Here is a 27,500-nt window from a genome sequence, read left to right as displayed (position 1 = left end):
GATACTCCTTCCCCTTCCTTCCCATAGCAAGGGGCCGATGGCCTACAGCAATTACGTGTTCGTGTTCCTCTCTTTGTTTCTCATATTTGAATTGTTTTCTTTTCTGTTTTAGTTGATCATTTTTGTGAGGGGTCGGGGGGGGGGGGGGGGGGGGGTGGGGGGGGGAGAGGTGGAAGACGAGGGCTTGGAATAAAAGCAAAGCATACAAAGCTAGCATACATACTTGCTTATTTCTTTTACTTCGTTAGTACAGATTTTATCTTGTTTCGACCCCGAACACGTTTTTAGAATGCTAGCGCTGCATGTTCGTTAGTGACGTACGCGTGTTCGTATGGATCCCCAATTGTCTTCGTGTCGCAATGCGCTCCTGCTCCTAGTTCTTTCTCTCGCCGCCCATCAAGGGAGTTTATGTCCTCGTTATTTCTGACGCGCGTTTCTTTCAGGCGAGACATGCTCGCGGCTAGCCTCTCGCGGAGCTTGGAAGCTCGCGGCTAGCCTCTCGCGGAGCTAAGCAAGAATTAAACACCATTGGTTGCACTGCTCGATAAACGGTCATGAACAGCCATTCGGATTGGCAGCGGTGCGGCGGCCATTTTTTTCTCACGTAGCGGGCAATTGCAAGGCATGCTGGCGTTCTCTCGCCTAATCCTAGCGTTCCTCGCGGCGAGAATTGGCCAAAAACGGTACTTCTTCGCCCCACTCGCCAATTCTCGCCTTAGAGAAACGGGGGACAGAATGATGTGATGGTCCTGGGTACACTGGCGGCTCCACGCTGTGTCATTAGTTTGCTGCTTTGCGCAGAGATCGGTGTGTTTTTGTCATACTGATTGCTCGTAGGCATAGAGGGAGAAGTGCTGCCTATGGTTTAGTGATGCGTAGTGTATGCTTACTTTTGCTTCGGTTGCTTTCTGGCTTGCTTGTTACTTTTTATGTCTATGTTTGTTTGTCTCTGTTTCTTTGTTTGTCTGTCTGTCGGTCTGTCTGCCGGTCTCGCTCCCTGTCTCGCTCCCTCTCTCTCTCTCTCTCTCTCTCTCTCTCTCTCTCTCTCTCTCTCTCTCTCTCTCTCTCTCTCTCTCTCTCTCTCCCTCTCTCATTCTCTCCCTATCTGTTTTAGCGGATTACTGCAACAATGTTTTTAGAATGAGTATTTTTAAGGTTAAAATGAAGAAGTTGTGTCATTTTTGCCTTTTCTTTTGTGAGGAGAATGTCGGCAGGGGGTGGGGGGGGGGATGCCAAAGGGGAGCATACTGTTTTTTGGTAAATGGAAAAAAACGGATTAAATGCAAGTTACAAGTAGATTGGATGAGTCGATTTTGGAATGAAATGAAGAGGAGGGAATGCCAAGGGCCCAATGAGTGGGCCACGGTAAATAAAAAAACCTCTGAGAGAGAGAGAGAGAGAGAGAGAGAGAGAGAGAGAGAGAGGAGAGAGAGAGAGAGAGAGAGAGAGAGAGAGAGACAGAGACAGAGAGAGAGAGATGATGATGGAACTTTATTTTTCTTACAACCGGTCCTTACTTCTAAAACACGAGAGAGAGAGAGAGAGAGAGAGAGAGAGAGAGAGAGAGAGAGAGAGAGAGAGAGAGAGACGGGAGGGGAGGGAGAAAGAGAGAGAGAGAGAGAGAGAGAGAGAGAGAGAGACGGGAGGGGAGGGAGAAAGAGAGAAGAGAGAGAGAGAGAGACGGGAGGGGAGGGAGAAAGAGAGAGAGAGAGATCGAGAGAGAGACGGGAGGGGAGGGAGAAAGAGAGAGAGAGAAAGAAAGAGAGAGACTGTAGGGCGAAAAGAGATAGAGAGCGGTGAGAGAGCGGGATAGAGATAAGATGAGGGGGGGGGGGGGCGAAAAGAGAGGGAGAGGGAGAGAGCGGGTGAGACTCTTTTTGGGATGTGTTTCAATGGAGTAATAGTCGTATCGCATGAAGAAGCCTTGGCAAATCTCACCTAGTTGGTAGAACTCTCTCCGCTGGAAGGGTTGTGCCTTTCAGGTGTCCAGCCATGTTGATTTATTATTTCAACTCCAACAATAAATTATTTCATTTTTTGGAAGGATCTGAACATACTGTTCGTTGGCAAGGGAGGTCCCTATAAACCCCTACGCGTATGCTTCATTTATATAAAAAATAACGGATGCTTTTATAGACAAGAAAACAACCCTTCAAATTTCTTATATTTTTCGTAATGATCTGAAACTTTCGGTTGGCAGGGAAAGTCCCCATAAACTCCCCCGCTATCCTTCAAAGCTTTGGATTTTTCAGTAATTGTGATTTCATTTTTATTTTTTAAATCTCAAAGCTAAATTACCTGAATCTTGGAATGATCTGCAATTGATGGTTGACAGGGACAGTCTCCTTAGCCCCCTACGCACGAACTTGTACCCTGAAAATAGCGGATGCTTTTTATGTGAAGAAAATTGTTAGATTTTCAGTTAAAGTAATTCTGTTTTTTTCAACCCATAGGCCGAATTATACAGTATCATTTTTGGACAGATCTGCAAACTGTTCTCCTTTTCCTTCTTCTGCGTTTATTATGGGCGGAAACTCCCACGTACACTCGTGCTTTTTGGGTCCAAGTGGAAAGATTATGCTATGCCATGTAAAAGTCTGCTTTTTGCACGAGTGTGTTTTTTTTTTACGTATGTCCGTTTTTATCCCGCCGATTTCTTGGGATAAAATGTTCGTTGGCGGGGAATTTCCCTTTAAACCCCCGCACGATCCTTCTTTTCTTCGGAAGATAACGAACGCTTTTGACAAGGGCAGGGCTTTGAGGCAAGAAAATCCATGAAGTCGACGGCTCTGCTTTCTTTGATAGATCCAATTTTCTAATTGCTGACTCGGCAAATGCTGACAGGATGATCGCGCATAACCTCTCTCTTTCTCTGTGTGTCTGTGTTGGACTGTCCCCGTGTCTGTCTCTGTCTTCCTGTCTCTGTCTTTACCTCTCTAACTCTACCCCCTCCCCCTCTTTATCTCTCTCTCTCTCTCTCTCTCAGTCTCTCTCTCTCTCTCTCTCTTTCTCTCTCTCAGTATCTCTCTCTCTCTCTCTTTTTCTCTCTCTCTTTTTCTCTCTCTCTTTTTCTCTCTCTCTCTGTCTCTCTCTCTTTCTCTCTTTTTTTTCTCTCTCTCTGTCTCTCTCTCTTTTTCTCTCTCTCTCTCTCTTTCTCTCTCTCTTTTTCTCTCTCTCTCTCTCTCGCTCTTTCTCTCTCTTTCTCTCTCTCTCTCTCTCGCTCTTTCTCTCTCTCTTTCTCTCTCTTTATTTCTCTCTCTCTAACTCTCCCTCTTTCTCTCTCTCTCTCTCTTCTCTCTCTCTCTCTCTCTCTCTGTCTCTCTCTCTCTGTCTCTCTCTCTCTAACTCTCTCTCTTTCTCTCTTCTCTCTCTCTCTCTCTGTCTCTCTCTCTGTCTCTCTCTCTGTCTCTCTCTCTCTCTCCTTCTCACTCTCTCTGTCTCTCTCTGTCTCTCTGTATGTCTCTCTCATTCTCTCTCTCTCCCTTTCTCTCTCTCTCTCTCTCTCTCTCTCTCTCTCTCTCTCTCTCTCTCTCTCTCTCTCTCTCTCTCTCTCTCTCTCTCTCTTTCGCTCTCGGGGGAAGGGAGAGGAGGATCTCTTTTCCATTGTGGACCTGTTGCTTGAGAGACTGGATTTATTTTCTTCTTCTTCTTCTTCTTCTGCGTTCATAGGCTGAAACACCCACGGAAACAATCGCACCTTTTGCACGAGTGGGTTTATAATATGTATGACCGTTTTTAACTCGCTATTTAAGGCAGGCATACTCTGATTTCAGGAAAGGATTTATTTTAAACCGTCCGCAAATAAAATGTGCGCAGTCATAACAATTTTGATTCGCTCTGCCAAATTTAGACTCGCTTTGATTGGATAGTGCACAAGATTAAATGCATTAAATCAGCGCGAATCCAGGATCACACTAGCCCCAAACGGGAATGCGGCCAATTATGGCAATGTTATGCACTGACACACTTGCGCTAATACGTTATTTGCGTTTTTGATCAAAATATGACATTTTACACAGATCGAGACAGTCATTGTTCTCCGAGACCGCGATAGCTGTGTAAAATGTCATATTTTGGTCAAAAACGCAAATAACATTTATGTATCGATCGAATTCCTTTCAGGTACTGACTTTGTTGTTATTTTGACGATTGAACGAGCACACACACATGCAATCAAACACACACACCAAGAACACCTGTTTACACCAAACACATACACTTCAATGCGCCACAAAAATAGTGCAACTTCAAAAGTTTATTTAACTCCTTCAATTAACATTAGAATATTTGATTATCGCAACATTTTGTTCAGAACATAATCAAAGGAACGGAAAATTCATGAACATCAAATAAAACATCAATTAAATTGCTACATCTCTTTGCACCGTCAGTGTCTGTAACTGTTGGACACACTTGTCCGTCACCCTGTCTCGCGATCAAGACTGGACGAGTTCATTGAGTTAGCTTGTGGGGTTAAAAGCAGAGACAATTAACACGTTTGGTCTTATTTTGTTATTGTGATGTTCAAGTTGTTTATGGTACAGTTGTGGAAAGTAGGCAGAACTTGCATTGTCGTGGATGGTGGCATGTCAGGTTCATTTTCTGCACTGAGGAAGAAATTCATATCTTTAAAGCCGACACGTCGAAACTACTTGCCCCGAGCATATCGACTCGGCCGGTGGCTGTGTGCGACAGAGCTGAGTGAACTTCGAGAGGGGTTTGAATTTGGAGAAAAGAAAAACAAATATGTAGACTTTTTAAACTCTTCCCCCAACTCCCTTAGTTTATTTGGTCTTCTAAAACTATTTCACATTATGAACAACATCAAGTCGACAACCGCCTGCCCTCCCCGTTATAAGTCCATCATCATAGGCCACAAGTCAAGTCACACGCATCACCTGATTCACTAGTATTAATAGTATCAGAGAACCGATTGCAACAAGATATCATCTGCGCTATCGGGGAACCGATGTTTCGGAAAGGGACTGTACTGCACACTGTGAGATCATTGAGTGCTCGCCCCTAGACCTTTCCCACTTCCCCGTGTGTTGGAGACAGATTGAACACGTGTTGTTTCAGTACTGCAGTATTTCATTCAATTTCTCCAACTCACTCATTTGGGATTATTCCACTGAACCACTATGGTAAATGAATATCATCTGCGCTATCGGGGAACCGATGTTTCGGAAAGGGACTGTACTGCACACTGTGAGATGATTGAGTGCTCAAACAAATTGATGGTTAAATACGTTTTGTTAAGGAGGAGCATGCTTGTGCGTGTGTGCTGTTGTGGGTTTTGTGTGGGGAATGTATGCGTGCGTGCGTGAGTGTGTGTGTGACTGAGATTGCAAGCGTGCATTTTGCATTTGGAAGGGTGTGTATGGATTGATTGATTGTACTCTGGCCAAAACATGTCCCTAGTGTACTGCACATGGTTGAAATAAAGTCTTATGTCTTATGTCTTATCTGAAGTATTTTGTTACTGTTGAAAACGTGTCATTTTGATTCCCAGTTGCAAGGAAAGACCAAAGAAGGACCTCACAAATGCAAAATTTTCTCGGGTTCGGGGAGGCTTTGCCCCCCAGACCCACCAGCGGGGCTTTGCCCCTGCACCCCACCGGGGCCTCGGCGGCCCCTGGACCCCTGCCTTCAGTTGGAACCCCCCCCCCCCCCCCTCAAAGCAACTTGGTCCGGCCCTGTGATCCACTTTCCTTTTTTCACAATTTAGTAAATCCAAAAACAAAGAGACTGCCAACGTTCCAAAATTCAGAATCAAAAAACAAGAAAGGTAGGTTGTTGGAACGTTTGTTATTGACAAAACTATACATTCACAGATATTTCGACCCAACTGTCAAACAAATATTCACACACAAATTATCTTGATAGAATCAGTTTACGTCCACTCGTCAGGAAGCCGAGCGAATGAATGATTGTATGATGAAATGAATGACGTAGACAGAGAATGACGTAGACAGGGAATGACGAATTCATAGAATTGTCTTTAGCTAGATAATTATGGTGGGGAGTTCGAAGTCAACGGTCTTAAGATGTGATTATTTTGGATTCTCAAAATCTGACCTTGCATTGTGCGTTTGATGGGTTAATGTTATCTTTGAAGGCACCCTCCTTACCATGACACAGGCTTTTAAATGGAATAAGACCGTCCCTCCATTTAGACAAATACCCACCATAATGCTTGCTTTGTGTTTAGAGTCGAATTTTGTTAATTAATTAACTTGGCAGATTAACACTTGTTAATTCTAAGAATCTAAGTTATACAAAATATCCCATTCTCCACAAAAAACATTCAGCCTGATGATGTTGGCAAGTCACAGTGTGTAAGTGGATCGATGGTCTTATCCCATGGATGAAACAGCCTCGCTAGATCGAAGATGGTGAATCGTTGAATCGTTGAATAGGGGAGGACTATGCCCGGAAGCACTGCACCTTTTTGGACAAAGGCATACACGTGAACATGTAATCTTAGTTTGCGCACTGTATGCAGGGGTCTTTATTATAGTAAGCTCCAAGAAGGAGATGTAAAGGCGAATTGTTTTTCTTGTTCTTCTTTTTCTTGTTCTTGTTCTGAATTCATGAGCCGCGACTCCCGCGTGCACTCTTGATTTTTGCACGAGTACGACCGTTATGGTCAATCGTTCGTCTATCGTTCATCGTGTGACGGGTCAATGGCCTACGATGTGATGTGCGATCGTCTCAAGATTGAATCGCGCGATTGAACCTCAACGATGGAATCGCGTGTGTGACTGAAGCTTTAGGCAGCAATACTCCGATTTCGTGTTCCTATAACCTACCAAACTCTGACATGGATTCCAGGATCGTTTCAGTGCGTTCTTGTTCTTAATATATGTGTGTAAACACGAAGGGGCATACGGCACCAACCCCCCGCGGGTTAGGGGGAGTCCCATATTGGTTGGGACGAGAAAGAATTTACCCGATGCTACCCAGCATGTCGTAAGAGGCGACTAACGGTTCTGTTTCTCCTTTTACCCTTGTTAAGTGTTTCTTGTATAGAATAATTATAGTCAATGTTTGTAAAGATTTTAGTCAAGCAGTATGTAAGAAATGTTAAGTCCTTTGTACTGGAAACTTGCATTCTCCCAGTAAGGTCATACATTGTACTACGTTGCAAGCCCCTGGAGCAATTTTTTGATTAGTGCTTTTGTGAACAAGAAACAATTAACAAGTGGCTCTATCCCATTCCCCCCCCCCCCTTTCCCCTATCCCATCTCCCCCCTTTCCCCGTCGCGATATAACCTTGAATGGTTGAAAACGACGTTAAACACCAAATAAAGAAAGAAAGATACGGCACCAGCAGGGTCAGTACATAAGTCGACCTGGGAGATCGGAAAAATCTCCACCCTTAACCCACCAGGCGCGGCCGGGATTCGAACACTCAACCTTCCGCATGGGAGGCCGGTGTTTTATCCACCCGGCCAGTGCGCCCGACAGAAGCGAATATAGACAAATTGGAGAGGGTTGCAAAGACCCACCACCACCACCACCACCACCCCGCAAAGCCCGACGCGATCCCCCTCTTTCACCAATCGCCCACTCTCCCCCTATGGTCAATAACGACAGACACCTCATTTCCGGGTCTGATCCTAATTTGATGCGCGAGAGTCCGTCCCATGATGCAGTTTATTTCCTCCCTGATCTGGTCTTCTGCGGCCTACTAATTCACTGGTCACTGTGTTGGCTATTTTGGGTGTCGGCACAGATACGTGGGATGATCAGGAAATTCTGTTGACCTGTTAAAGTATATTGTTTTTAACATTTTAACGTTTCTTTGGGGAACATAGATCCTGGTTGTAATGCGATTCATGTTATATTTTAAGCGCTATAGCTATATACTAATATTATAATAGTTATATAATACTGTGTTGGGTATTTTGGGATGTCTGAATCACGTGGGATGATGAGTAACTTTGGCTGATCTGTAAAGTTCACGGGGGTTCGACTTTTCAGTGATTTCGTCGACTAATCCAGCCATACTGTAAATCCAAAAACAAAGAGACTGCCATTTTAACGTATTTTGTCAATAACAACGTTCCAACAACTTACCTTTCTTGGTTTTTTTATTCCAGCAATACTGTGTTTGCGTATTTGATTGTCGAGAGGGAAATACGGATGGTCAGTAAAAGTTAAACGTTTTTGATTTTTCAGATTCTGTAGGGGAATCCAATACCTGTGTTGAACATTTAGAGTGCAGGGATAGATACGGAGGGGGTGGGTGGGGGTGGTGGGGGGAGATCAATACATTCTGTTGGCTTGTAAAAGTTTTTCATATGCACTGATTTCTGTGATGAATGAGTGTGATAACCCTCGAATGACTAGTCCTGTGATAAATATTGTTCAATGACATATCTAGTCCTGTGATAATGATAGTTTTTAGCGTTAAACTTTTAACCTATTTGGAATCATGTTACTATTCCTGTCAGTGTACATATGCGTGCGCGAGTGTAGTATGCTTCGTATGGTATTTTTATCTGTTGTCTTATTATTTGTTTTGTCTTTTAATGTGCACCACACTGAAATTTCTCTGTATGAGATAATAAAGTATTCGTATTCGTATTATAAGTGTCTGTATCCTGAAACCCGTGTTGGCTATATTATTGGGTTTCAGGTAGGATAGTACGATGATCAGTGTTGGCCTGTAAGAGTTACTGGATTTTGACTTGTCAGCGTTTGTACCGTGAAATAAATTCATACTGTGTTGCCTATATTTAGTTTCATGATGGATGCTTAAGATGATCAGTACATTCTGTTGGCCTGTAAAAGTGACTAGCTTTTGACTTGTCAGCGTTTGTACCGTGAAATAAATTCATACTGTGTTGGCTAGTTTGGGATATCTAGATGGATACGTGGGATGATCAGAAAATACTGTTGACCTGTAAAATTTACTAGATTTTGATTTGTCAGCGTTTGTACCGTGAAATAAAATCTTACTGTGTTGGCTAATTTGGGATATCTACGTAGATGGATACGTGGGATGATCAGTAAATTCTGTTGACCTGTAAAAGTCACTAGTTTTTGTGTGTGATTTTTCAGCCGTTGTACTGAGAACTCCTGCGGTACTGTGTTGGTTAGGCCAAAAAAAAATAGGTGTGGTTACAGTAACATAGCCAAAAAAAATAGGGTAGGTAGGTAGGCAATCACTTTTTTTTTTCTTTAACTTTTTTTTCTAATGTGTACAAATTAAACCTACTTGACAGGGAAATAAGTGTGCGACACGGGCGCTTTCGCTTTCATTGCGTTTTTTTGCACTCGTTTTTTTTGGTTTTTTTTGTTGTTGTTGACAAATGTAATAAAAAGTTATAGGATCGGCCCCTAAAAATAGGATAGGTCGGGTTACCGTAACCACACCTATTTTTTTATAGGCCTTAGTTTGAGTGTCGGCATGGATACGTGGGATGACCAGTTCATTGGGTGGACCTGTAACAGTAACTTGATTTTCCCTTTTCAGTGTGCGCACCATGACTCAAATCACTATTGTTGTGTGTCAGGATAGATACGTGGGATGTTAAATTAATTCTCTTGGTCTGTAAGAGTTACCAGTTTTTGTTTACTTTTCGGCGTGTTTGCCGTGAGTCCAGTCATAGCTGAATTGTGTATTTTGAGTGTCAGGGTAGATACGTTGGATGATCGGTAAATTGTGTTGGTCCGCAAAAGTCACCTGTTTCCGTCTTTCCAGCGTTTGTCATCTGAATCCCGTCACTTTGTAGGCTATGGTTGTTGGGCACTGTTGCTGTTTGTTGGTTTAATTAAACATTTGTAAGTGCAATTCCACCTTCACTGTTTTCATGGCGAAAACATCATTGTGGACGCGGAAAGGATGGTATCATTAAATAATAATGAATAATAATGTACGTCGTGCACCTAAAAATGATCTGGAAGTTGTTACCGACCCGTGCTTGATGTTAAATTTCAAAGTAGTAAAAATACATAGGTATATGTACTCCCCTGCCATACTCTCCCCGTACTAACACCCAAGCAAGCACTCGGCCAACCATACACTCCTATTAGCATATCCCCCACCTCTCTCTCTCTCTTTCACTCTCTCTCTCTCTCTCTCTCTCTCTCTCTCTCTCTCTCTCTCTCTCTCTCTCTCTCTCTCTCTCTCTCTCTCTCTTGTTTTTTTGTATACATTTTGTATCCTCTTGTGACATGGGCAGAAGGCCTAGCGCAATAAAACCTCCGTTCGTTCGTTCGTTCTCTCCCTCTCCCTCTCCATCATCATCATCATCATCATCATCATCATCATCATCATCATCATCATCATCATCATCATTTACACCATATACTCATTATTAGCATTAGTGTAAACGTTGGTATCGTGTGAATTTTACCGTCGATCACTTTACAAGTGTAACTTCAATTAACATGTTGCATGTTTCGCTTTCGATTTGTATGTTGCTTACTTTGTCATTTTGTTGTTTATGTTTATTTGCTTGTTTGCTTACTTGTCGATTGTTTGCTGGTTCGTTCGTTTACTTTGTTTATTTGTCATGTTGCTTTACTTGTTTATCATTTATTAGACATTTGTATTGGAAGTAAGGACCGGTTGTAAGAAAAGGCGTCGCCTTAAACCTCTATCCTTGAAAAATAAAGTTCCATCATCATCATCATCATCATCCTCTCTCTCTCTCTCTCTCTCTCTCTCTCTCTCTCTCTCTCTCTCTCTCTCTCTCTCTCTCTCTCTCTCTTGTTTTTGTATACATTATGACTGTTTTCTCTTGTGACATGGGCAGAAGGCCAAGCTCAATAAAACCTCCGTTCGTTCGTTCGTTCGTTTTCTCTCTCTCTCTCTCTCCCTCTCTCTCTCTTTCTCTCTCTCTCTCTCTCTCTCTCCCTCTCTCTCTCTCCCTCTCTCTCTCTCTAAATCACAAGAAAAGGCAGATGGCGAAGAAGAACAAGGAATCAGTTCTGTTGATTACATTGAACAGCAAACTGTGTCTTTATTACATTCATCATGTTGTGAAGTGCTCCTGCTGTATAAAACAACATTTTTGAGAGAACAAGTGTGCATTTTGGTCCTGATGGATATCTAACGTAAGAAAAGAACAGCGATGGAATTGCAATTGCATAAACGATCGCGAAATACTATTACATTTGTGGATTTTGTAATGATTGACTGGAAACTTGTTCTTTTTATTCGAAAACAAGTATTGCACCACTGTCCGATACAGAAACAAAATATTGTATGCGTATCATTGCGATTTAAACTTACTAAACTGATGAATATCACTTGATGCCTGTGGCACACTTCAGACTGGAAATATCTTTGACAGGCTTTACACAACAACCGTTAGAAGTAGGGTACCCCCTGTATTCCTCTCAAAGCTGAATTTCTAGGCAAAACACATATTTAAAAAAATAAAATAATGCTGACACCTCAGTTGATAAAATCGTGACATTTTGCAGTCTAGTTTATTCTGCCATACTTTGTAGTCCTGATCTTATTCCATTATCACTTTGACTTCGGATTCTTATTCAGTCACATCGCACATGCACATGTTTGGATTGGCAGCTGTTCCATTGTTAAAACCAAAGCTATGTTCAAGCATAACAGTTTAATAAATCAAAAGCAAATAGTAAGGGTAGGTCTCCTGGACAGTAAGAAAACACATTCTGATTAATACATAGATTGTTGAAAGGAAACAAGGGCAGCAGTGGATGCTTGTGAGCATCAAAACCTGTACTAAAAAATCACAACTATGATAAATGTAGGCCTTGGTACACAAATCCCTGACGGACTGTTTTCGCATTTGATTATTCATCTCTAATGAGCGACATTGCCGATAGGCCGAGTCTTAGCAGCCGCTAGGCGGCGCTGTCGTTGTAAGTGGCTTACTCTTCAATCTCCGCAGCAATCCACCATTGTTTGTTCGCGTGGTGACCCAAGCTTTTCAACGTTTTGTTGGGCTTTTGTCGACATTCAGTGAGCTAAAATGAAGAAATTTGGTGACATGACGCTGTCTGACCTTCGAACAGAATGCAAGAAAAGGGGTGCAAAGCAAGATGGCCGGAAAAACGATCTTGTTGATCGGTGAGTTGAAGCGTGTGTGTGTCGTACGGTGCAGAGAAGGTTTTTTTTAATCTTTTCTGCAACGTTTGGCTCTTTTTCAGTTGTGGGAAACATTAATGATAATAAAAGAGGAACGTCTACCAAATATTTTTTTATTTTTTTATTTTTTTTTCCTGTAGCTTTGGCATGATGATGACCTAGCTAGTATTTAGGCCTACTGTGTAGTAGTACTAGAACTCTCTCAACACATACTTTCTACAGGTAGTGTTAATAAATTATATATGAAGTCCTGATATTTTTGGGGGGAGGGGGGGTGGGGGAGTGGCATCAATCAACTTATCAAGCCTGTTCAGTGTTGAATTTGGTTACTCTGTGCTGAAAAGAAGAATCATCAATCACAAGGCTACCATTTGTGTTTTGTTTCAGACTGGAAGCCTATGTGAAGAATGCCAACTTTGGACGAAAAGATGATCAACAAGAAAAGGCCTTCTCTCTGGATGTTCCAGAACCTAGCACATACCGGGACATCAACCTGGACACACCGTTGCCAGCAGTAACCAGGAAGCTTGTTGACGGATATCTACTGTCGGTAGATGCTGATCTGAAGCAGGTTAGTAACATTTTTTTTTTCTTTCATTTTTTATACATCTGTGTGGCACCGATCTTGTCCGAGAGGGGGCCGACGGGGTAGGAAGTCAACTTTTCTTTCATTTCAATAGTGATGTAAAATATTTAAAATAAACACATATACAGTAAATTCAAGTTCCAACAGTCTGCCAACATCAGCTCATAAAATGATTTACCAGATTTTTCACGTACGTATGCCGACAAAAGTTACCAACCAGGGATGGAATTCATGTTGGTATGTTAACCTACCATATCAGTTGGTAAAATCAACTAACCGACCGACATGAATTCCAGCCCAGGGGTATGTTTGTTGCAGGTTTATATTTTTTAACATTCGGGTTATCCGCTAACCTTGGGTTATCTGAGCACTGGTGCTGTATCTGTGACGCAGGGTTATTTTAACCCCAGTTTATCTCGAGGGTTAAAAAGATGTACCTGTGACAAAGATATCACCCCAGATCAGATATAATAATATTTAGATTGCCCAAGCTATTTCTAGTTGTTTTAAGAAATATTTAGATTGATTTTAATTCTTGTTCTCTCAATTTGTGTTGCAGGTCAGCAAATCACTGTATGAGGAGACCTACCTGCAGTATCGACAATCACTTCCGTGACGTTTTGCTGGAAACCCACCTGTACAGAACCTACAAAGGGGAGGAGGAGATGGAATCTGACATGGAGAATTAACTTTTGTGCTGTTCTACTTATGCATAGTGCTGGACTGTGTTTCTTAAATTGAAATTGAAGGAAATGACTGATCTTGCACCAGGATTGGTAGCTGTGACTCTAGTCCTAACCAGATACAGGATAGCCCAATGCATGAGAATGTAAAGCGCTTTGTTTATGTTCATTGCTACTGCTAGCAATATTACAGTCTTACCTACATAACTACCGGACGGTCGCTGGCTGCGCGCCTCAAAATGAGCCTGTTTATGTTACGATAGTGGGCATGATTGAATGTTTGTACTACTGGTTATAAAATATGTGGGCATGACGGCATGTGTGAATGCATCAATTTACCTCCCTTTGTAGTGGATTTTTTTTTAAAAAAATTTTAAAGTGGATCCAAGTGTTAGCCAGTGTTTTTGTGTTGTGTTTTTACTGTTTGATTGAAATTTATTTTCCTGTACACGATGGATAAAAGGAGGTTGTGTTGAGGTGTCGAGTTGATCAGATGTGCGCCAAAGAATATTTTTTGTCCATGCCAAGTACATGTATGCGAAGAACGTAAAGTGTATGATCATGCTTGATAACTGATTTCAAGTAAAGGTTAGATAATGTGCTTCAAAGAATATTGTTTTGTTTTGCAAGGTACATGTATGTGAATGTAAGCTTGAAAATTTATAAATTTGAAGTAAAGGTCAGGTGTGCAATCAAGTAACAGGTCTTGGTGCGAAGTGTGTGAATGTTGTTTGAGGATGTCTTATTCCTGTAGATAAAACTGAACGTCAGCAGCCGCTTTTTGACCTGGATTGAAAATGATGTAAGCTAGAAGATTGGTGTATCTTTAGAAAGAAATAATTATCTTACTTTCACGAGCAATATAATATAAAAGTGTCAAAAACTGATTTTTCACATTGATGGATTTCTCCTGTTATGATAGGCCTATGAGGGATCATCTTTTACACCTAATACATCCTTTGAACTCAAATAATAAACATTTTAAATAGTTTTCTTGCATATTTTTCTTTATAAGAATCCAAGTACAAATAGCGACTGCTGACTTCAGTTTGTGATTAATTTCATTTCATTCGTTCTGCACACACACACTCACACGAACACATTCACAGTCAAATCCACTAAAAGTAAAACAGAACGCCATGTTCTAAACTAGCATTTTAATGCATTTGTCATCAAACTCAAACAGCACACATGCAGGGTTTGATTTTGGCATATATAATAATATATAATCATGACATTAGTCAGCCTACTACTGAACGCAGCAGGGCCTATAATACATGTACTTCAAAAACTGCTTCAGGGTCACCAGGTCATCTTTTCTTAGTACAGTGGAACCTGCAATTAGTACCACCCCAAGGGACCGAACCAAAAGAAGTGCTACTTTGAGGTATTCACAGGCACGTTTAGACGTGCGTCACACGGCCAACAAAAACACTGTTTTTGCTCCTCACATGTTACAACAGTCGCCTCTCGGTGTTTGTGTTTGCCATGTGACGCAGCAATTGGTCCAAAATTGACAGTGCTATTGAGCGTAATCACAGATTTGGCCCTATTTGGAGGGGTGCTATTCACAGGTTCCACTGTATTAATTATACATGTATTCATTCTCAAAATTTTGATCGCAAAAAAATCTATCTTTAGATTTGCACTTGGCATCTCCCCCCCCCCCCCCCCCACACACACACAAATACTAACACCACCAAGGGCTTATGAAAGAGAGAAGACCGAGCGTCAAACAGAGGCGCATGAAAGCAAAATGACGAGAGCCTGTAACAAACATGGAAAAAGTGACAACAAAAAGCTGTGTTGTGTGTGCATATTTTTCATGATTCCCCACCAATCTTCCCGATTATTTACAGATAAATGTACATACCATCTACTGTGAGTTTCTTGTTGTGATAATCAGATTCTACGAAGTGCCCATGGCAAACGATACTGTGCTTCGTCGGTGCAAACTTTTTTTTCTTGAGTTCACTTGTTTCCTCGTCGACGATCGACTCTATTCCGCGTCTAACAGCATGCATCCAACTCTTCCTTCGCTCCTCATCTTCTGGAAACGTATGGCCGCCACGCCTTGAACATCCAGGAACACAACAACACCCGCTCGGCATCCTAATCTTTGCTAACGAGTCGCAGAACGTCGATAGACAAAATCAAAAATGACTGGGGATAAAGATGGAAGCGTCTGCTCGAAGCCCCTTACAACCGAAGCGACGCCAATCGGCGGCAAGGGAGATAATATCCAAAACGTCGACCATTGTATTATGTTTTGAGGACAACACTTTAAGCCGTAGGCGTGTTGTTGTTTTCATACTTATAAATGTAAATCTCATGAATATGTCAAGAAAATATGTGACCCTCCACCACGAAATGAGTCGCATGTCACCTCGCGCGTTTCTGCACTAGGCTTTGCTTAACATAAGTCCGGGGAGTGTCTGGTAACAGTGTGAGTGTCACCTTAGTCACAGGCTTATAACTCAAACAGTTTTTGCTCTTTTCTAAAACGGTTTACACCACTGGATAGAGCATTAAAAGCTCTCTAAGAAAATGTAAAAATATAAAAATCATGCAAAGGTGACATGCGACTCATTCCGTGGTGGAGGGTCACATATGTATAATCATTCATTCGCTTGCGGCTTCGTATCAGGCGGTAGAAACCTTCATCAAGATATATGTTCGTAACTAATTGTTTGTCTGTGCTCTTGAAAGACCGTTGGGTCGATATATTTGTGAATGTAACGTATTTTTGTCAATAACAAACGTTCCAACAACTCACCTTTCTTGTTTTTTGATTAAGAAAATAACCGGTTTTAACCAATCCCATGTGGTCTACATGACAGAACAATCGCACAGCCAAGACAAGAAGCCCTTCTTTTCCCAAGTTATTTTTGTCCAGTTGTAAACGTTCAGGAAGACCCTCCCCCTGTGAATCCAGACGTCGCGGTCAGACTTGGCCTTGTCCAGCATGTTTCGAGGAATCAACAGCTTAATGGCACATTCGACCCTGCCCTGCTGTTCCATTTTGTGTGCGAGGTCAGATCCATAGTTGTTGCTGGCGATCCTCTGCCTGCCCTGTTCAGGTGTCAGTGTGGTCAGGTATACACCTGAAAACATGCCAGCGTCAGTCATCTGCTTTTTACATTTAGTCAAGTATTGACTAAATGTTTTAACATAGACGGGGAATCGAGACGAGGGCCATGGTGTGTGTATGTGTTAGTGTATGTGAGTGTGTGTATAAAATGATTCCGAGGAAACTACTGGACCAATCTTCATGAAACTTAACATGAGAGTTTCTGAGTATTATATCTCCAAATGGTTTTTTTCAGTTTTTAGATAAATATCTTTGATGACGTCATATCCGGCTTTTTGTGAAAGTTGAGGCGGCACTGTCACGCTCTCATTTTTCAACCAATTTGGTTTAAATTTTGGTCAAGTAATCTTCGACGAAGCCCGGACTCTGGTATTGTATTTCAGCTCGGAAGCTTACAAATTAATTAATGAGTTTGCTCATTAAAGTTGTCATTAAAATCGATTTTTTGCAAACAGATGTAAAATTGATTGCATCGTATTCTTCATCAAATTTTGAATCTAAAAATATATAATACATATGTTTTGTTTACTCTTGAAATGTGATCACAATTAACGAAAATAGGTTATTACTACTTCGATTATTGTTTAGTAAATCGATCCAAAAATGATTTCATCTTATTCCTTATCATTTCCTGATTCCAAAAACATATAAAATATAATATGTTGTATTCGAAACAAGCTCGTAAAGTTAAAAAGAATACAGAAAAGCGCGCTTCCCTGCTGACCGCAGTACGCTATTTCGCTATTCTTGCATGTCAGTTTCACTTCGTGTTGCACGGGAAAATTGAGCGACTTCCTTGCCGCGTGGATTGACAAAGCTGTTTTGTCTTGGTGAAAAAAATGCAGTGCGTTCAGTTTTATTCTGTGAGTTCGACAGATTGACGAAATGTTGTAATTTCGCCTTACGCAACTTGTTTTCTTTTCTTTCCATAAGCTTCATCGTGGTTGATTTGTGTAATACATTGTCAGACAGAGTTCTGTTCATTAAACGTACTTTGTATTTGGCCGAAGCTGTGACCGCTACAAAACGGAGTGTACATGTACTATCAAAAAGTGTCGGATTTACCAAAGTACGGGATTGCTGAAGTTGTCTTGGTTCAGAACTTGTTAAATTGCATTCTACGAGATATCTAAAACCAAAATTTAATTAACAAAGTATAGGAGTGATTCTTGTCAAATATGATCAAAACTACATATTTGGCATTCATTTAGTTATGAAAAGGGAATAACCGAACGGACGGACACACTCGGATAATTCATAAACAAACAAACAAACAAACAAACAGTTCTCGCATACCCGTTCCAAAGGCAGCGTCATCGGCACGCACGAGACTGCTTTCTTCTATAAAACCAGATTTTTCGATGGCTTTCAGTCCATCATTCGAAGTATAGTGGTACACCTCCATTTGCAGTAGTTGTTCAATTCTGCAAACCTAAACATACAAACGAAACACTTATTCGTTTTCATCACCGGATAATCTGTGAGCAATATGATATGTGACATCTGTACAAAACAAATCCTCAGTGACGTTAAGCCAGTGAGTAAAGCAACGTGTATTGAAAAGGGCTTGTTTCTGTATAATTATAGTGATACGTGAAGTGTGAATAAGCACATATATACACACATGAACCTACTGATGCATTTCCATTACTTCATTATCTCATTCCTGGGAAAATTCTGGTCGCTTCTTCCCTATGGAACGCTAGCAGCAAGAAGAGTCGCGCTAACCATGTGTTTAAGTGTAATCAGCCACCTGCACTTATGGCATAATTACCGAGGTCCTCTTAGTGCCATTGTGGTAACACTGGGGTGGCACGCACACACACACGAACACAAACACACACACACACGAACACACACACCCGCTCACGCATGCGTATAGTTCTCTCTCTCTCTTTCTCTCTCTCTCTCTCTCTCTCTCTAGTAATACTGTAATAATTAGTAATTAGTAATAATTAGTAATTAGTAATAATTAGTAATACTGTATGATTGCAATTGACAATTGTCCTTTTATTGTCTTTATTTTTATGTCTTAGTTTAGCAGGGACAGATTGTAAGACTAGGCGTGAGCCTAAAATCTCCATCCTTGAGTAATAAAGTTCGTTCGTTCGTTCGTTCTCTCTCTCTCTCTCTCTCTCTCTCTCTCTCTCTCTCTCTCTCTCTCTCTCTCTCTCTCTCTCTCTCACTCTCACTCTTTCTCTCTCTCTCTCTCTCTCTCTCTCTCTCTCTCTCTCTCTCTCTCTCTCTCTCTCTCTCTCTCTCTCTCTCTCAGGTGGAGAAATATTTGTCTCTTACTGATAAATGGAGAAGATGTTTTTAAATTGTACTGAACGTAAGAACATCATTCGCATGCTGACTATCCATGGCTATGCCAAGATAATTCAGAGAACAATGGTAATAAATTCTTGCCAACAATCGGATTTCCCCGTTATGAAGAATCCTACTTTCAGTTCGTACACTTGTTTGTTTCCCGGGAACTGGCCTATTGAGGTTAAAGGCCCGGTCACACAGCCCAAAAGTCGCGTAAACGCATGAATCACGCATAACATTTGGTTGTGCGTGCTTGTCGGTCGAGAATTTGACCATTTTCGCTGATTTACGCGATGAAAAAAATCACCGATGAATTGCGCAAGAACTACGGAAAGATCACGCAAAAATCACTAACAAACCACGCACTACAGCGCATAGGCACGCAAAGGTCCACGGAAAACCACGTATAATCTGCGCACTATCACTAATGAACTGCGTATGAATCGCGCATGATTCGCGCATGAACTGCGCAAGGAATGCGCGGCAGCGCGCACGTCCGTTCCGCGCATATATAAACTGATGCAACCGCGGCGCCTTGGCATTCCCATTTCAACAGTCGCTAATCGTCAGTGGAAAGTCGTCGATGAACGCGATAGCGGCAACATTTTCGCGAACGATCACTGATATTCCACGCATATTTCGCGCATTGTTCGCGTAAGAACTACGCAAACTACGCAGAAATTACGTAAAACAGCGCAATACTGCGTAAACTCTTACGCGAAGCCGAGTTTTGAGCTGCTCAAAACCTGGAATCGCGTAAAGCACCGATCCGGCGAACATCGGCGGACAACTACGGAGGTTCCACGTCAGACAAACTGATGAAATGCGCAAATCGCGCATGTATCGCGAAAGGATCGAATTTCGTGCGTGCTTCCTGCGTTTACGCGACTTTTGGGCTGTGTGACCGGGCCTTAAGAATGAAACCATGTCCAAGGACACTATAGGCTCCAGTAATATGTTTTCCAACTAGGATGAACGCCGAGCAAGTGTCAAAATTCACGGCAAACATTAGATTGTATATTGTCGATCTTGACGGTCACCTAAATACCAACTACGCAATTAATGAGTAGAATCGTTGGTTTATTGAACTGAAAATTATCTTCTTTTCAATCTTCGCTTCTACACATTGCCTTGATTATGCTTTTTTTTCTTTGCTTTTTTGTGACGTTTACCAAGCACATCATTGTGGGGCGGTTGATCAAATAACTTTCATCTATCCACTCACAAGGTAATAATGTACACTGGCGTTATTTAAAAATGTAGCACTTACACAAATATGCTTCTAATTTGCAACTGCCTATTAAAATAATGCTTTGTTGATTCTTTGCATTTTGCTTCTTCATTGTTTTAACTCCCAGCTTTTAAAAGGACTTTAATGAATTAAACTGTACTTATATACTGTATCCTTATCTCGGATATATGTTCACATGCGTATTCTGCAACCCCGTTGCAATTAAGTCTCGGTATAATTCTTTAGCTACGTTAAGTAGTTTAGTACAACGTTAGGACACACACACACACGCTCTCTCTCTCTCTCTCTCTCTCTCTCTCTCTCTCTCTCTCTCTCTCTCTCTCTCTCTCTCTCTCTCTCTCGCCCCCCACATACCCACACACACACACACACTCACACACACACGCACTCACACACACACACACACTGACATACACACACACGCGCTCACACACACGTACACACACACACACACACACACACACACACACACACACACACACACACAAACAAAACCGTAATAACAGCATTTCAATTGTAAATGAAAGAAAGAACTTTTCTTGTGTGTTAACTTACCGTCCGCTGTGCAGAGAAATCGGGGTGCAAATGGGGACAACACTCTTGTCAGCAATCAGATTATTGATCATGTGAGACTTCTCTGTTTTTGGGGAACTGCATGAGCTGGCCCACTGCTGTTAAAAATAGAAACACGTCGTAGAACAGTAGGCTTCAGAAATAGGTTTCAACGTGAGACCAACGCGCGTATGTCAGTGTGTGTGTGTGTGTGTTTGTGTGTGTGCGTGCGTGCGTGCGTGTGTGTGTGTGCGCGCGCGCGCGCGCGTGTGTGTGTGTGTGTGTGTGTGTGTATTTGTGTGTGTATGTATTTATGTATGTGAGTGTATTTGTGCGTATGCGTGTTTGGAGAGGGGAGTGAATGGTCTGTTGTTTTATGTTGCTATTTGTGTGTGTGTGTGTGTGTGTGTGTGTGTGTGTGTGTGTGTGTGTGTGTGTGTGTGTGTGTGTGCGTATGTGTGCGCGCGCGCGTGTGTATGTGTGTGTGCGTGCGTGCATTTGTGTGTGCATGTATTTATGTATGTGAGTGTATGTGTGCGTGTGTATGTGTTGGGGGGGGGGAGTGAATGGTCTGTTTTTTGATGTGGCTATTTGTTTAAGTATGTGGATGTGGGAGGATGTGTGTGTACAAAGCGTACCCTGCTGAAAGAACGCAATTCGTCGCCAACATTGATCCTTGCCATCTTGCCACATCTATCATTTTGAGAAACGCAGTCTTTGCAAGCATGTTTCCTCGACACGAGAAGCAGCCTGCAGGCTTTTGAGCTTTGGTATGTGTCCATCTGGAAATATGTGCTTGGCGCATGTTGACGCCTGGGTAGAACTGAGGTGGTTCACTTAATCTTTAAGCAGATAAACTGTTGTGATTGATAATGTTTTGACCTGCCATAAATGATCGAAAGTAGTATTAAAGGAAACACGAATCCAAAGACGCGATGGTTCCACACATCAAACAATCTGCCTGATTGGCTTTTACTTTGACAATCCACGTTTCACCTGAAAGCTCAAACCCATTCACCACCTCGATTTGTTACTGTTACACGACACTTGAGATTGCCACAAGTTCTCAAACGTCGTATAGTTGTGTTCTTTTATTCTACGTCGCCCGTCTTCGCAGCAGCAGAAAACAACTCGTCAAATTGAGTTCGAGGATTTATTTAGCATTACATACATACAACTGCACATCTAGCAGAACTCAAATAGAAGCTTTTTTACATACAAATCGCGCTGGCATATATAGTAAATACTCAATCTCGAGAATATTCCAGACCGAACATGATACAACTACATTATACGAGCCGTGCATGGACTAAACTAGCGACATTCTCTATGACGTACATCAAAAAGCGCCGACGCACTTAATCCGAACGAACGCCACGAACTCACGACTAAAACAGCATGGTAAGCAACTTGTTTTGACAGGACTAGAAAGTTCACCTGCATTCTCGTCCAAGCATAAATATTGAGTTTACAAAATATAATATCGGTACTTTCCCACAAAGTACAAATAAGTCAACTACATGCAACACACAAAACTGAACCAAAGCTCAGCAACGGTAGCGTTTCCTAACAGTTACATGGGGAACAGTGTTATTTGTTGCCCAGCTGTTTATGAATGAAAACTCGTGAAAATGATAACAATTAAGTTCTGTTAAGTTTGTTGATTCTTTGCATTTTGCTTCTTCATTGTTTTAACTCCCAGCTTTTAAAAGGACTTTAATGAATTAAACTGTACTTATATACTGTATCCTTATCTCGGATATATGTTCATATGCGTATTCTGCAACCCAGTTGCAATTAAGTCTCGGTATAATTCTTTAGCTACGTTAAAGCTGTGGTCTATTTATGACTTTCCGGGGCCACGAGGTTGAAAAATAGGGATACAATCATGTACAGAATTCTGTACAGCAAACGCTACCCGAAACCCCACCTATACGGCGTGTATGACCTTGAGAGCTTCAGTCAACGCTTGAATTTTGCAGGGATAACATCCGGTTTGCTCTCTCAAGACTGATCATATTTTATCTTCAAGAGAGATCAAGGGGAAAAAATAAACGCCCCGGCGAAGATTCGAACTCTCGACCTCGATACTTCGTGTCTCATGTCCAACCACTAGGCTACTGCGCCAATTGAGAAAAAGAAGGAAAATCATTGATATGAATTCATGTTATGTTATTCTTGAAGCAGCATGATTTATATCTCTATCCGCCCATTGTTCAGAAGTGAATACATGTATAACTATTTCTTAGCTGTCGGGTTTCAACTGCACAGAGCTTTGGAGAGATTCAATTACTGTTCTTGTCATTTTCTTGCATGTTGTAAATAGAGATATCGCAGCTATTTGCATGGCGCGAATGTCGTGTAGCATGACGGTGTAAACATGTAGGCCTACTGCGATTCCGTGAAACATGTTTGCAAATAAAGGCAAATTTTAATGTCAATTTTTACGTTTTTGGAACGCATGAATGGTAATTCAAGCGTAGAATGATATAAAATTATCAATTTTTTTATCTTTGACAACACTGGTGAAGTGGCCTAGCGGTTAAGACATCGGCCCCGACAATTCGAGGCCCCGAGGCCTTGAGTTCGAATCCGTGACAAGTCGTTTATTTTTTCTGCTCGATCCTTCTTGACAATTATGCTCAGCTCTGCGAGAGCAAACCGGATGTTACCACTGCAAAATTCAAGCGTTGACTGAAGCTCTCAAGGTCATACACGCCGTATAGGCGGGGTTTCGGGTAGTGTTTGCTGTAAATCTGTACATGATTTTGTCCCTATTTTTAAACCTCGTAGCCCCGGAAAGTCATAAATAGACCACAGCTTTAAGTAGTTTAGTACAACGTTAGGGCACACATACGCTCTCTCTCTCTCTCTCTCTCTCTCTCTCTCTCTCTCTCTCTCTCTCTCTCTCTCTCTCTCTCTCTCTCTCTCTCTCTCTCCCCCCACACACACACACACACAACAAAGCATTATTTTAATAGACAGTTGCAAATTAGAAGCATATTTGTGTAAGTGCTACTTTTTTAAATAACGCCAGTGTACATTTTTTCGGAAGACAGTAAAAGGAAAGAAGGAGGGGAAGAAGAGGAATAAAAAGGTGAGGAGTGGGTAGGAGATGTGCAGAAATTAAAGTTGTTGGCCGGCTTGTGGACCATGTTTTATTTGCTTCCTTTTTTTGCACTGTTCTTTCATATGCTCAAATTTGTATTCATTTTTTAGTTTCTTTCTCCTGATCTTTGGGTTGTTTTCGTCTTGAAAAGAAGTCTTCGTGTTTTGAGAAATTGAAGTTTTGCATTTGTCTATGTTTAGATATTGTCGGCGAACTCGTTTACAAACCGGAAATGAAAAACAAACAAAACAAAAATAAAAACTCAAGAAAACCAAAATAAACAACAATCTCAGTGAATGCATCACATCAAACAGAACCTGTAACAAGGTCAGAATAAATTTTAAAAATAACAATAAAAAACAGCAACAGAGATTGCTCCAGGAACGGCCATTGAAAGGAAGTTTCAGATGACAAATAACACAGGCTTTTCTCCGTAAGGCGGCCCTTTTTCGTTTTAGCTGTGGTGTTTTTTTAAGTAATTATTTCTTCGCCCTATCCTATCTCCCTCATAAGCATGCCTCCATCTGTCTCTGTCTCAGTCTCTCTCTCTCTCCCTCTCTATCCCTCTCTCTCTCTCTCTCTCTCTCTCTCTCTCTCTCTCTCTCTCTCTCTCTCTCTCTCTCTCTTTCTCTCTCACTCTCCAAATTGTTCAAAACATTGTGGTCGGCGGTTAAAACTATCGGCTTACAAAAACAGATGATGACGTTTCTTAGTTTGTTAGTTTGTTTGTTTGGTTGGTTGTTTGCTTGTTTATTCGTTTGTTTGTTTGTTTGTTTGTTTGATCGTTTATTTGTTTGTTTGTTTGTTTCAAAAAACAAGAATGTTTCGTTTTGTCTATAATAAACGTTCCAATTACCTACCATTCTTGTTTTGTTATTCTGAATGTTGGAACGTTGGCAGTCTATCTTGGTTTTTATGTTTGTTTGTGTCTTGTTTGTTTGTTTTTTGTTTGTTTGTGTCTTGTTTGTTTGTGTCTTGTTTGTTTGTGTCTTGTTTGTTTGTGTCTTGTTTGTTTGTGTCTTGTTTGTTTGTGTCTTGTTTGTTTGTGTCTTGTTTGTTTATGTCTTGTTTGTTTGTGTCTTGTTTGTTTGTGTCTTGTTTGTTTGTGTCTTGTTTGTTTGTGTCTTGTTTGTTTGTGTCTTGTTTGTTTGTGTCTTGTTTGTTTGTGTCTTGTTTGTTTGTGTCTTGTTTGTTTGTGTCTTGTTTGTTTGTGTCTTGTTTGTTTGTGTCTTGTTTGTTTGTGTCTTGTTTGTTTGTGTCTTGTTTGTTTGTGTCTTGTTTGTTTGTGTCTTGTTTGTTTGTGTCTTGTTTGTTTGTGTCTTGTTTGTTTGTGTCTTGTTTGTTTGTGTCTTGTTTGTTTGTGTCTTGTTTGTTTGTGTCTTGTTTGTTTGTGTCTTGTTTGTTTGTGTCTTGTTTGTTTGTGTCTTGTTTGTTTGTTTGTTGAGGGGGAGTTTTTCACCTTCATTATTTCTTTTCTTCGTTCTCCTTTTCTTGTTGTTGAAGCTCCTCCTTAGTGTCTCGCCCCCGGAAGGGTTTCTACCAGCCATCTATCTTGACCTTTGTGCAACATTGTCCTTGCTGGCATTTAAAACCGGTCAATGTGAAGTGAATGTCTTGAAACAGCCACTGCACATCCGTTCTTCTCTTTGTCACCCCCCACCCCACCCCCCACCCCATACGACCAACCTTGTAGAGAAGTTAAGTAATGGGGAAGGAGTGAAGGGATGTGGATGTGAAGGCGGAGGGGGTGGGGGGTATATTGAAGACGAATTTAAAGGGATATTGTCCACGGAGGCGATTGTGATCTGTAACGATTTTTTTTGTTTTGGAACAGACTCATATTGTAGTGACGATTTGCGTTTAAACTGGCACACTTACACTTTTCACTTGAAGAAAGCGATGCGACTGGACCAGTTCCGGAAATAACTCTGTTGGATTTATATGGGTTGTGATCGAAGAGTTGCTTTTTCTTGTTCTGTCTTGCTTTTCAATCGAAAAACTGAGGCAAGCTACACGTGATATTGAAGGCTTGCCTCAGCGTTTCTAAGGAAACAAGGGAACGCAACTCTCCCACTACCCAGAGCAAACTTGACAGAGTTATTTCCGAACATGGTCTATTTCCTAGCAATGAGACAAAATACAAATTGAAATAATTTCGTCAGACTTGTTTTGAAACTGGCAGACATGACATTGCACAATCGCCGCGGGTGCGAGGCAAAACTCTCTTATCATGGAATCTCTGAATTTCTTTGTAGCTATTTAAAGCTATTCAAATACACACCCAAATTTATGTTTTCCGATATGACATCATAATTATTTAGTCTGTTGTCCCGACTCTGAAGATAATGTAACTTTGTGAGGTGCATTGTAGGCCTCTCCTGGAAGATAACAAGGTTAAATCACATGTGTACATCTATTTCAATTTTTTCTGAGGGGGGGTCCGGAACCCCTGGAGTCTAACGAGGGTACAGAAAGCTTTCTGTCCATGGAACAACTTCTTTGGGCGGATTGTGTTACTTTAAATCGTTAGAGCTATTCAAGAGGTAAAATCCGCCAAGATAGTTCCGACGAGGGTATAGGAAGATTTCTATCCATGGAACAACTTCTTGAACAGGTAGTGTATCTTATAACCGCTGGAGCTATTAAAATCAAGAGGTAAAGACGCCAAGACAATTCCGACGAGGGTATTGAAAGATTTCTGTCCATGGAACAACTTCTTGGGCGGGCAGTGTCACTTTAAATCGCCGGAGCCATTAAAATCAAGAGGTAAAAGCGCCAACACCTTCGTGGAGGAGTTTGTGAAGATTTCTTTGTAAGGTCCCTCGCCCACTTACTGAAGAACGGTCGAAGAGACTCGAGGTTCGACTTTTCGCGTAAAATAATTGCGACCATTGTTGGCAGCAGAATACTTGCCTACATTGGAGAATAGGGAGAGAAAGTCCAGAAATGGGAATGGGTTTTAAAATAGAGAGGGGCGTCTTGGGGAGATACAGAGACAAGATAAGTGCGTTTTTCATCAGTTTGTCTCTCGGTTCATGTGTCTGTCTCCAGTTTTGTACGTATGGTTGTATGTTTGTTCATATATTTGAGTGTGTGTGTGTGTGTGTGTGTGTGTGTGTGTGTGTGTGTGAGTGTGTGTGAGTGTGTGTGTGTGTGTGTGTGTGTGTGTGTGTGTGTGTGTGAGTGTGTGTGAGTGTGTGTGTGTGTGTGTGTGTGTGTGTGTGTGAGTGTGTGTGTGTGTGTGTGTGAGTGTGTGTGAGTGTGTGTGTGTGTGTGTGTGTGTGTGTGTGTGTGTGTGTGTGTGAGTGTGTGTGAGTGTGTGTGTGTGTGTGTGTGTGTGTGTGAGTGTGTGTGAGTGTGTGTGTGTGTGTGTGTGTGTGTGTGTGTGTGAGTGTGTGTGTGTGTGTGTGTGAGTGTGTGTGAGTGTGTGTGTGTGTGTGTGTGTGTGTGAGTGTGTGCGAGTGTGTGTGTGAGTGTGTGTGAGTGTGTGTGTGTGTGTGTGTGTGTGTGTGTGTGTGTGTGTGTGTGTGTGTGTGTGTGTGTGTGTGTGTGTGTGTGTGTGTGTGTGTGTGTGTGTGTGTGTGTGTGTGTGTGTGTGTGTGTGTGTGTGTGTGTGTGTGTGTGTGTGTGTGTGTGTGTGTGTGTGTGTGTGTGTGTGTGTTTGTGTGTGTGTGTGTGTGTGTGTGTGTGTGTGTGTGTGTGTGTGTGTGTGTGTGTGTGTGTGTGTGTGTGTGTGTGTGTGTGTGTGTGTTTTTGTGTGTGTGTGTGTGTATGTCTGTGTGTGTGTGTGTGTGTGTGTGTGTGTGTCTGTGTGTGTGTGTGTGTGTGTGTG

At 41.7% G+C, this 27,500-nt stretch overlaps 2 protein-coding genes across 2 annotated transcripts in view; one reads left to right on the top strand and one right to left on the bottom strand.

The window, feature by feature from the left end:
• The window catches only part of LOC138949384 (uncharacterized), a 195,064-nt gene that overhangs the window by 103,637 nt on the left and 63,927 nt on the right, over positions 1–27,500 (bottom strand). The gene's annotated exons all lie outside the window — the stretch shown is intronic.
• Positions 11,808–14,050, top strand: LOC138949378 (uncharacterized). The gene is made up of 3 exons (XM_070321191.1): positions 11,808–12,067; positions 12,473–12,656; positions 13,231–14,050. Exons 1-3 carry the CDS (start codon positions 11,970–11,972, stop codon positions 13,285–13,287), a joined length of 339 nt encoding a protein of 112 aa, XP_070177292.1. The 5' UTR covers positions 11,808–11,969; the 3' UTR covers positions 13,288–14,050.

This window comes from Littorina saxatilis, linkage group LG15, assembly GCF_037325665.1.
Source record: "Littorina saxatilis isolate snail1 linkage group LG15, US_GU_Lsax_2.0, whole genome shotgun sequence".
Taxonomy (NCBI): Eukaryota; Metazoa; Mollusca; class Gastropoda; order Littorinimorpha; family Littorinidae; genus Littorina; species Littorina saxatilis.
This window is presented reverse-complemented; position numbering and strand designations above follow the sequence as displayed.